This window comes from Anomaloglossus baeobatrachus, chromosome 3 (genome assembly GCF_048569485.1).
Source record: "Anomaloglossus baeobatrachus isolate aAnoBae1 chromosome 3, aAnoBae1.hap1, whole genome shotgun sequence".
Lineage (NCBI taxonomy): Eukaryota > Metazoa > Chordata > Amphibia > Anura > Aromobatidae > Anomaloglossus > Anomaloglossus baeobatrachus.
In genome coordinates, this window is record NC_134355.1 from 174,301,851 (window position 1) to 174,313,995 (window position 12,145).

A 12,145-nucleotide genomic window follows, 5' to 3' on the forward strand; every position below is an offset into this window, starting at 1 on the left:
TGTGGTTTTTTTTTTACTTTATTTCAAATAAAGGATTTTTTCAGTATTTGTGTTTTTCTTTTCGTTTATAAATTAGTAAAGGGGAGTCTCATAGATGCCTCTTAGTACTAATCTAGGGCTTAGTAGCAGCTATGAGCTCTTATTAATGCCTTATTACCCCAATTGCCACCACACTAAGACAATCAGGATGAGCCGGGTAAAGTTCCAGAATTGTTGCAATCCTGGGCAGCTGCAGGCTGCTATTTTTAGGCTGGGGAGGGGGCCCAATAAGCATGATCCTCTGTTATGAACTGGTAACTGTGGACGATCACAAAAAATCCCATTAATCAGGAAAAAACTAAAACCACAAGAGTAGTTGGAAACTAAGCTGACCGCAATCCCCTATCTATCAGACAACAGTAGAAGTAGCAGTGGGATGTTCCTAACACACTTAGACACCTCGTCACTGCCAGAGAAACTTGCTACACCTCAAAGATAGAAATGAGGAATCCTAACTTGCCTTGGAGCAGTTCCCAAAGGAATAGCAAGCCCCCAACATGTATCGACGGTGATGTAAGAAAACACAATAAACAGAAAATATAGATTAGCAAAAGTGAGGCCCAATTTACTAAATACAACAGGACAGGAAATATAAGTGATTGCGGCCAGCAAAAAACCCTGCAAAAAAATACCAAACTCATGATAGAAAAAAGACCTACGACCACACGATCTTTCCCCCACTATATCAGGTACTCTTGTGCCAGACACTTTAAACAGAACTGCAGATATAATGGGAAGAAAAAAAATCACAGAACGAATAATATTCAAAACTGCAAATAATAAAAATCAGAGCAGGGAGAAACTCCCTTTCTTGCTGAAGGAACTGCCCTCTCAAAAATAGCAGAGAGACAGATCCTCACATACAAGAAAACAAACAAAGAACAAATTGAAAAAAACCCCCACAAACACCCGTAGGTCAAAACCAGCAATTAGGAAAAGAAAACCTGCAGACTTATCTGGAATAAATTCTGGCACAGGATAAATAGAGGAAACTGAAGGACAAACTCAAAGCCATCTTCAGAGGCAGAAGCAAACATTTATCACCGGCAGCAGCTAAGCAGAAACTGCTCTCCTATATACACCAGGCTAGTCAGCAATAGGACTTCCTGGATTCCCAATTAATACCAACACCTGTTTGAGTCACAGATTCAGACTCAGCTTCATTACCATTCCTGGCCACCAGAGGGAGTGCCACACCAGCACCCACTGACAATCACAACAGTACCCTCCCCTTGAGGAGGGGTCACCGAACCTTCACCAGAGCCACCGGGTCTGTCAGGATGGGCATGATGAAAGGCACGAACCAATCTATCAGGATGAATGTCAGAAGTAAAAACCCAAGAATTGTCCTCCTGACCATAACCCTTCTACTTAACAAGGTACTAAAGCTTTCGTCTATTAAGACGGGAATCCAAAATTTTCTCCATTTCATACTCTAGATTTCCTTCTATCAACACAGGATCAGGAGACGCCACCGTGGGAACTGCTGGTTCCACATGTTTCTTTAACAAAAACTTATGAAAAACATTCTGAATTTTAAAAGACTCAGGAAGAGCCAAACGAAAAGATATGGTATTAACAATCTCTGAAATCTTATAAGGCCCAATAAATCTTGGCTTAAATTTAGAAGAAACTCTCATAGAAATATTTTTGGAGGACAACCAAAGCATGTCCCCCACTTTAAACCGGGGACCAACAGTTGGCAAACTTTTGGGCATTCTCCTGGGACTGAAACAATTTGACCACTACTACTACTTGACCCCAAATCTGCTGCGTTCTCTCCACCACAGAATCAACTCCCGGACAGGCCAAAGCCTCAACCTGCCCTGAAGAAAAACTGGGCTAAAACTCAAAATTGCAAAAAAACAGAGAGCAAACTCTGCCAATGGCAAAAACGAAACCCAGTCATCCTGATCCGCAGATACAAAACACCTCAAATAGGTTTCCAAGGTCTGGTTTGCTCTCTCAGTCTGACCATTGGTCTGAGGATGAAACACAGAAGAAAAAGAAAGCCCAATTTCTAATTTAGAATAAAATGCTCTCCAAAATCTGGGCACAAACTGAACTCCTTTGTCTGACACAATATTCTCAGAAATACCATGTAAACAAACCACCTGTTGAAAAAACAAGGGCACCAACTCCGATGAAGACGGCAACTTAGGCAATGGTACCAAATGGACAATTTTAGAAAATCTATCACAAACAACCCAAATAACCGTCCTCCTCTGAGAAACAGGAATATCCGAAATAAAATCCATAGAGATATGAGTCCAAGGTCTCTTAGGTACAGGCAATGGCAATAACAACCCACTAGAACGTGAACAACAAGGCTTGGATCTAGAACAAACCCCACAAGATTGCACAAAACTCCTGACATCCCGAGATAAAGAAGGCCACCAAAATGACATACTCACTAGATCCCTAGTACCAAAAATCCCAGGATGACCATCCAAGACGGAACAATGAATCTCGGACATAACTCTACTCCTCTATTGATCAGGAACATACAGTTTCCCCACAGGACACCTCTCAGATTTGTCCCCCTGAAATCTCTCAAGTGTTAACCTCAAATCGGGCGAAATGGCGGAGAGGACCACACCTTCATTCAGGATGGTAGATGGCTCAGCATCATCAAGAGAATCAGCCAAGAAACTTCTAGAGAGGGAATCTGCTGTAATATTCTTGGTGCCCGGTAGAAAAGAGACCAAAAAATCGAAACGCGTAAAAAATAGAGCCCACCTGGCCTGCCTAGGATTCAGTCTCTTGACAGATTCAAAGTAGGTCAGATTCTTATGATCAGTGAGCACCACAATTTGATGTCTAGCCCCCTCCAACCAATGTCTTCATTTTTCAAAACCCCATTTCATAGCCAACAATTCCCGATTACCCACATCATAGTTTCGTTCAGATGGAGAAAATTTCCGGGAGAAGAAGGCACAAGGCTTCAGTTTGGAATAGGTCATAAATATGCTCATGGAAGACATCAGCATATGAAGAGCTTCCTTTTTCCTTTTTTCCTCCCTGGGCCTCCTGATGATCCGGAAAAGGGGTGGAGAAATGCGTTGAGGCAATGCAGTATGCACCATTTTTAAGGGAAGTGATTGATCTATTTACTGTATGTATCTTTAATTGTTTGCATAACACTGGACTGGCTTATGACCAGTTTATAGTGATAGTGCAGCATGCACAATTTTTCAGGGGAAGTGACTTTTTTGTGTTTCATGTATGCATCTTTAATTATCTGTACAATGCTAGACGGTTTTAGGATCGATATTTGTGTATGCCACATACATTTGGTACAATGGTGTTCCAGCAGTCTTTTTGATTATAAAGCTGTGCTGCAGCAAAGCAACATGCTGAAGGTTGAAAGAAAAACTAAAACTGGTGAGAAGACCACAAGCAAGATAGCGGATGGCAGTATGGCTCCTAAGATGGCAATGACATGTGCCACAAGGGAAGGAGACCCTGCCCATCGTGGGAGGAGACGGTGCCAAAGCGCGCCAAAAAGGTACCTGTCCTGAAGGAGTGTTGGCCATGCTGGATGGAGGCGCTGAAGAGAAGGCCTGGACTGTGATGGGAGGATTTAATTGCCTAGGAGTTCGGTGGAAGATGAAGTTCCTGCCCAGCAGAGGAGGCATCCGCATGAAGCGGGCGCAGCAACTGAAGAGACGCTGGCTGGTGAGTACAGCCCAGCATGTTCGAGAGGCATGGCTGTGGCCGCGGCCAAAGAGATCGGCATGTGAAATGACAGGGCTCTGGCTCTGGAAAATGCGGGTCCTAGAACGCAGGAAGTGTGCATCATTGACCCGGCCAGCATCATCTTGGAGTAAGAATTCAGCACTGCAGAATGCGCAGAGTGGAGCCCACAGCAGAGCCAAGACAGTGTTGAGCATGGCGGAGGCCGGAACCGCAGCGGAGCTGGAGGAGATACTTCGGCTGCTAGTCTCAGGAGTTGCGGGTGGCCATTGGGTGCCGGAAGGCAGCAAAGAAGCCCGAAGAGCGTGAGTATAACCTCTGCTGTTCCACTGTTGGTCGTAATGCTATGTTAACAAGGGGGGGTCATTCAAAAGCCCTCCCCAGGATGAAAGGGACCCCAGGCTAGCCAAACCTGCTTCAGTTGAGCCAGACAATGTTGCCCTGAAGTGGCCGGAAGAGGCCTGAAGGTTAATGTGTTATGGAAGAATGGGACATACCCCTCATGGCAAGACTTGGCCGGGATTGTGTGTTTTCTTCCCCTCTGCTGGATTTGGGGAATCTGCTAGCCCTTGAGGCTGGAGGAGGACTGTACCCTCGGCCCACGACTCGCCCTGCAGCTCTCAGGAACCCTGTCCTATTGCCCCCATTGACCCTGTCCTGCAACGGACTTGGTTCAGTCCTTTTTATAGACATGCCCCCACTTTGCCCCTGGACTCTCCCCTGTCCTCTTCCATGGACTTTGCCCCAACACTGAGAAACTGCGTTCAGCGGAAATGGAAACAAAAATGGGACGTTCGTTATAGTAAGTGCTAGACCTCCAAGACTGTTTGGATGTTTTCCTCCTTTGTTTTAAGGACAGCATCCCCACCGTTCGGGCCCGGTGGGTGAAGTGGACAATGCCACTCTGTGGTCCTCACCATGACTGGTGGGTGAGAGAACTACAGTATATGTTTTAGGACTGATTTTAGATGATTGCAAGTTTTTTTTCCCTGGAGGGCCGGACGGGTCTACGGCCCCTGGAAAGGAACGCGCACCCCGGTTATTAATCTTGAATGTAGGTGACATGTTAAAATATTTTTTTCTATGGTGTTATGTCTTTTAGGAACGGTTCCCATCACCAGAGGACTGGCGAATTTAAAGTGGGGGAGAATGTAATAGGGTGTCCAGTGCCCTACCGCCCCCACTTACTTATGGTGATTAATGGAACTATAGCATTTATATGTGTGAACTGTATTGTGATTTTTTTGTTCGTATATCTCTCCTGTGTAATACGGCCGACTGCCACTAGGTGTCATGGGTCCCGGGTCCCTAAGAGAGAAGGGATGGGTAGTGAGTGACAGCGCAGCAGGGGTTAAGTGAGAGGGTGGCTCATCAGCACAGAAAGAGATATAGGAAAAGGCAGCTTCCTGTTTCAGTCAGATAGGGAGATGCAGAGCATGAGACAAGGACCTGCAGGGTCAGGAGCAGCGAAGTGGAGTTGATGATGTGGAAGTGAGAGACAAAAACAGTGAAGAAGAGGAGAAAAAGAGCAGTATACAGTGAAAGGGGAACTCGTCTGCAGTGAGGTGTAAAGAGTAACCAGTAAAGAGGAGAAGTAGAGGAGAAAGGCGCCCTTCAAAGGCCGGAACCTGCTAGTTCTTGAGGGAACGCAGTCACAGCAGGAGGGCATGAAAGGAGTCCATCCATTTGTGAGCCAAGCCGAACGATCCGCCATCATGCTGGGGCGTTGGGTCAGAAATAGGAGGATAAGGCGCCCCATGGCGATGCTGTAAAATCTGCCTTGAAAAGCTTGAAACTGTCTGCAAAGTGTTAAGTAAAGTTGTTAAAATTGCATCTGGTGGTGGACTTCTTTCTGACAATGCTGGGTGCGCAGCTGATTGCAGTGAACGGGATCCTGAGAAGCCGAACAAAGATTATTATTATTATTATTTATTATTATAGCGCCATTTGTTCCATGGCGATTTACAAGTGAAAGCGGGTATACGTACAACAATCATTAACAGTACAAAACAGACTGGTATAGGAGGAGAGAGGACCCTGCCCGCGAGGGCTCACAGTCTACAGGGAATGGGTGATGGTACAATAGGTGAGGACAGAGCTGGTTGCACAGTGGTGTACTGGACTGAGTGTTATTGTAGGTTGTAGGCTTGTTGGAAGAGATGGGTCTTGAGGTTCCTCTTAAAGCTTTCCACGGAAGGGGAGAGTCTGATATGCTGAGATAGAGCGTTCCAGAGTATGGGGGAGGCACGGAAGAAACCTTGTACGCGATTGTGGGAAGAGGAGATAAGAGAGGAGTAGAGAAGAAGATCTTGTGAGGATCTGAGGTTGCGTGCAGGTAGGTACCGGGAGACTAGATCACAGATGTAAGGAGGAGACAGGTTGTGGATGGCTTTGTATGTCATGGTTAATGTTTTGAACTGGAGTCGTTGGGCGATGGGAAGCCAGTGAAGGGATTGGCACAGTGGCGAGGCTGGGGAATAGCGAGGGGAGAGGTGGATTAAGCAGACCGCAGAGTTTAGGATAGATTGGAGGGGTGCAAGAGTGTTGGAAGGGAGGCCATAGAGCAGGAGATTGCAGTAGTCGAGGCGGGAGATGATGAGGGCATGCACTAATGTTTTTGCTGATTCTTGGTTAAGGAAAGCACGGATCCGGGAGATATTTTTGAGTTGTAGTCTGCATGAGGTGAAGAGGACTTGGATGTGTGGCTTGAAGGATAGAGCAGAGTCGAGGGTTACTCCAAGCCAAGGCAATGAGCTTGTGAGACTGGGGAGAGTGAGCAACCATTAAGTTTGATGGAAAGGCTTGTTGGAGGAGATGAGTGAAAAGGAGGAAAGACAATGAACTCTGTTTTGTCCATGTTAAGCTTTAGGAATTGCGCAGAGAAGAAGGATGAAATAGCAGACAGACATTGTGGAATTTTGGTTAGTAGAGAGGTAATGTCAGGTCCAGAGAGGTAGATCTGTGTGTCATCGGCATAGAGATGATACTGAAAGTCATGGGACTCTATGAGCTGTCCCAGGCCGACGGTGTAGATGGAGAACAGCAGGGGTCCAAAAACTGAGCCTTGTGGGACACCGACAGATAGGGGGCGAGATGAGAAAGTGGTGTGAGAATGGGAGCCGCTGAAAGTTCGGTCGGTTAGGTATGAGGAGATCCAAGATAGGGCCAAGTCTGTGATGCCCAGAGATGAGAGAATCTGTAGTAGGAGGGAATGGTCTACTGTGTCGAAGGCAGAGGACAGGTCCAGGAGGAGGAGGATAGAGTAGTGTTGCTTGGCTTTGGCGGTAAGTAAATCATTGGTGACTTTGGTTAGGGCAGTTTCAGTAGAGTGATGTGGACGGAAGCCAGATTGTAGCTGGTCAAAGAGGGAGCAGGAGGAGAGGTATGAGGACAATTCAAGATGGACATGCTGTTCCAGTAGTTTTGAGGCATAGGGGAGAAGGGATATGGGGCGATAGTTTGACACAGAGGATGGGTCAAGGGAGGGCTTTTTGAGGATGGGTGTAATGGAGGCATGTTTAAAGCATGAGGGGAATACACCACTTGTTAGTGATAGGTTGAAGAGATGGGTTAGGGCTGGGATGAGGACTGCGGTGATGTTGGGGATGAGGTGCGATGGGAGCGGGTCAAGTGCACAAGTAGTTAGATGTGATCTTGAGAGTAGAGTGAAAAGATTGTTTTCTGTCATGGTGGAGAAGCTGGATTTGGAGGAAGAGGGCTGAGTAGCTATGATGAGGGGCTGTGGTGATTGTGGGCCAAAGCTTGCTCTGATGTTGTCAATCTTCTGCTTGAAGAAAGAGGCAAAGTCTTCAGCCGAGATGAGAGGAGAGGGAGGTGGTGCTGGAGGACGGAGGAGAGAATTTTAAGTCTTGAATAGCTGTTTAGGGTTGTGAGAGAGAGAGGATATGAGGGATGAGAAGTAGGTTTGTTTTGCAGCAGTGAGTGTGGACTTGAAGGTGGTGAGGGACTCTTTATATACAATCAAGTGCTCAGTGGAATGAGATGCAGCATTCAGCAGGTACTACCACCACACCACCTACCACCCACAACACTCTGCCCCCCATGTCTGCACTGTGTCGGGGTGGGTTGAGGACCACGAGCCTCCCCACGACTGCCCCTCCCTGGCACTTTACATATCTCCCTATGCTGGTGATCTCAGTGCCTCCACAAGTTTGTTTTTCTCCCACATTTGGAAACTGAAAACTCATGTATTGAAAAATGCAAGCCGCCATCCATAACCCGCTGCCGCCTCACTATCCCCGCAGCTGCTCCGGCTCCCAACAAACTACCTGTGAGGGCAGGGTCCGCTCCCTTCTGTGCCTTACAGTCTTGCTTAGAATTTTATATATATACAGTGTGGTCCAAAAGTAGGTGGACAGTATGTGTAATAGGGTTATCAAACATCGTGTAAAGTGAAACTGACTCAGTTGCCCTTAGCAACCAATCAGATTCCGCTTTCCATTCTTCACAGGCTCTTTGGAAAATGAAAGGTAAAATCTGATTGGTTGCCAAGGGCAACTGAGTCAGTTTCACTTTACACCATGTTTGATAACCCTATTACACATACTGTCAACCTACTTTTGGACCGCCCTGTATGTTATGTATGTGACCCCTTTTTTCATGTACAGCAGCCTGGAATTAAAGGTGTTTTAAAAAGAAATAATAAGTGGTAATGGCCCTGCCTGCTGCCCCACTACATGCACATTCCTCCATTTGGATAGTGACTTCCGCTCTCAGACAAGGTGTCTCCTGTAAAGGCTCCATAGCGTGCAATAACACAACGCACTGTAATAAACATTTGGTCTCCGACAACATGGCGGTCAGCAAAGCCAGAATAGGGACACGTTCTATGCACCATAATAAACTTATTTCTTCCCCTAGAAAGGGAACTTCATGTAAATGATAACTAATACTCCGTATACAATGTAGCCATGACAAAGGGGCGTTCGGGAAGTCGTTCTCCTCCTACCCAAGGTACAACCGTGATGTCACAGCCGGCCAGGTGAGCAGGGTCCGGGTTGGCACCGGGAGCCGTCATTCCAGAAGAGGAACAAGACGAGGCGCCGGGTGCGAGGAGTCGCTGGCAATATGGTGGCCGCCCACCTATCTCGCCTGCTTCCCATGGCGGCTGTGTTGTGCCTGTGGCCGGGCCTGGGTGAGGCGGTGCCGGAGCCGGGGATCTGGAGGGTCCCGACGTCCAGTGTGAGTGCTGCTCTATTATTGTGGCTTCATCTCATAGACTGTCATTGTTCGCTGGGACCTGTAGTCCCCCAGTGTAGACTTCTAGGACACTTCGTAGTTTTCCTAATGTGATCTTTGACAGCTAAATGCTGCTGCGCCCCGCAGTCCTAGGCACCCCCCTCCATAGCCACTACTGGCCACACGGCGGGGCCACTGCATGCTTTCCACATCAAAACCCACGTCACACGAGGAAGTTGTTTTGGATTTTGTAGAGAATTTCAGAAGACTACAATGAATTCCTCCCAGAGAATTACAGTGAGAGCTTAAAGGGAACCTGTCAGCAGAAATTTTGCACTAAACCTAAAAGTTTCCCCCTCTGCAGCTCCTGGGCTGCATTCTAGCAAGGTTCCTGTTATTGTGCCCCCTTTTACACCAAAATAAATACTTTATAAAGTGGTACCTATTCCTATGCAAATCTTGTTAATCGTACACGGGTCGGGCTGTCTCGTGTCTGTTATTCTGCCTCCTGCCGCTTTATGCCGTCCCCCATCGCTCAATTTCATACCTCAGGATGCCGCCCAGTGCGCCCGAGGTCTCGTGCATGCGCCGTGCCACTCTAGCGGGACTGTGCTCTGTGCACAGTGTGACCGCTGGTGACGTGTTGCGCAGGCGTGAGATTATGGGCGGCGTTGTGATTTTCATCAGCAAGTACCCGCCCATAATCTCTTGCCCGCGCTTTCCCCTCTGCCTCCACCGTTCTGCGCAAGCGCTGGCCAGATGAACCCATGTCACCGGTTTCCCATCTTGGTAAGAGGTGACGTGGTTTCATCTGGCCAGCGCTTGCGCAGAACGGTGGATGCAGAGGGGAAAGCGCGGGCACGAGATTATGGGCGGGTACTTGCTGATGAAAATCACTGCACCGCCCATAATCTCACGCCTGCGCAACACGTCACCAGCGGTCACACTGTGCACAGAGCACAGTCCCGCTAGAGTGGCACGGCGCATGCGCGAGACCTTGGGCGCACTGGGCGGCATCCTGAGGTATGAAATTGAGCGATGGGGGACAGCGTAAAGCAGCAGGAGGCAGAATAACGGACACGAGACAGCCCGACCCGTGTACGATTAACAAGATTTGCATAGGAATAGGTACCACTTTATAAAGTATTTATTTTGGTCTCGAAGGGGGCACAATAACAATAGGAACCTTGCTAGAATGCAGCCCAGGAGCTGCAGAAGGGGAATCTTTTAGGTTTTGTGCAAATTTTCTGCTGACAGGTTCCCTTTAAGATGTGTGCAGCAACTTAATGTGTGGTTAGAAAATGTCCACAACGTTTAGGTGCGATTAGGGGCTGACTGGTTTACCTGGTTCTGTATTATGCGGCGGGTTTTTTTTGGCCATGTATAGGCCGCATCGGGTACATGCGTCCTCAGCTGCCAACTCCCTGCACAGCAGCCCTGATGTGTCTGGGCACTTGTGACACCGGACCCCGCTGTTTTATAAACAAGGGGCACCTGTCTGTGACATCGGACCTCCGCTGTTTTATAAAGGGGCACCTGTGACACCGAACCTCCGCTGTTTTTACAAAGAAGGGGCACCTGTGACACCGGACCTCCGCTGTTTTTACAAAGAAGGGGCACCTGTGACACTGGACCTCCGCTGTTTTTACAAAGAAGGGGCACCTGTGACACCGGACCTCCGCTGTTTTTACAAAGAAGGGGCACCTGTGACACCGGACCTCCGCTGTTTTTACAAAGAAAGGGCACCGGTGACACCGGACCTCCGCTGTTTTTACAAAGAAGGGGCACCGGTGACACCGGACCTCCGCTGTTTTTACAAAGAAGGGGCACCGGTGACACCGGACCTCCGCTGTTTTTACAAAGAAGGGGCACCTGTGACACCGGACGGACCTCCGCTGTTTTTACAAAGAAGGGGCACCTGTGACACCGGACGGACCTCCGCTGTTTTTACAAAGAAGGGGCACCTGTGACACCGGACGGACCTCCGCTGTTTATTTTATTTTCTTCCTTACTATTGGTTTGCTACAAATAGTTCACCCCATGGCCTAATACTTGCTCAGCACTTTGTTAGGGACTTCTATCTGAATAACTCACAAATGGTATAGAGACGTTCCACAGACAAGTCCCAGAACTCAGTGACTGAGGCAGACACTAGTGTAAGAAATGTTTGACTCCTTTCCAACGTAGCTTACTTCAGTGTACTGCCATCATAGACTAGTATGAGAAGATTCTTGAAGAGGTGGTCCACAACAAAATTGTAAGCTAGATACTAATATACTACAGACCCATCAGAAAAAATATTAGATAGCAAGAAAAGGGTCCAGGAGAAATGCAAGATCCAACATATGGAACAAAAAACTCTCCTAAAACTTAACTTTTAATAGTGAACCACTAAATGTGACAAAGTCACACAAAATCGTGAACATAAAAGAACACATACACTGCGCTCCCACCACAAGAATTTTTGTGGTCAAAAGTGATTTGGATCTCATTTAGTTTGCAAGCAATCCTGGTTTTCCCCGTTTGGGGGTTTGAACTCTATCACGGGTGAGTACGGGAGCTAAATATCACTGGGAATTCAGTTATTTCACGGGGTCTATGTGCTTGTCTTTTATGTAGTACGCATATACTAGGTTTCCCCTGTGGTGGGAGCGCAGTGTATGTGTTCTTTTATGTTCACGATTTTATGTGACTTAGTCACTTTTAGTGGTTCACTATTAAAAGTTAAGTTTTAGGAGAGTTTTTTTGTTCCATATGTTGGGTCCACAACAAAACAAAGTGGCCACATCGATGTAAATCTGAGACAGAAGGCTTTTTTTCTAAATACCTTCTGTTGTCCATTCTGCCTATGAGTGGTGCTATCGCTTTCCGCTTATTCCCATCACACGGCTGTAGTGACCTCTACAAATGAAGCCTTAAAGAAGTGGTCCATTACAAAGCATAATGGCCACACCGATGTAAAGCTGAGACAGAAGGCTTTTTCTAAATACCTTCTGTTGTCCAGTCATCCCCCATCACGTGACCCCGGGCTGCAGTGACCTCTGATGTCCAGTGATGTCAAGTCCACTTCTGGACCCGTCATCACCGAGGCGGGATCCAGTCTCTGTGAGTTACCGGGCTGTGGGTGAAGTGTTATTGCACATCACAGCCCATCATTCTCTCATTCATCACAGAGCGCCGCAAGCAGGAGAGATGCTGAAACACCGCCCAC

At 47.4% G+C, this 12,145-nt stretch overlaps 1 protein-coding gene across 1 annotated transcript in view; it reads left to right on the forward strand.

Annotated features, from left to right (window-relative positions):
- Nucleotides 1–8,650: 8,650 nt before the first annotated feature.
- Nucleotides 8,651–12,145, forward strand: part of TMEM87B (transmembrane protein 87B) — a 101,621-nt gene continuing 98,126 nt past the window's right edge. The window contains exon 1 of the mRNA XM_075339590.1: nt 8,651–8,937. Coding sequence (XP_075195705.1) covers nt 8,824–8,937 — 114 coding nt within the window. The 5' untranslated portion in view covers nt 8,651–8,823. The remainder of the gene's footprint in view (nt 8,938–12,145) is intronic.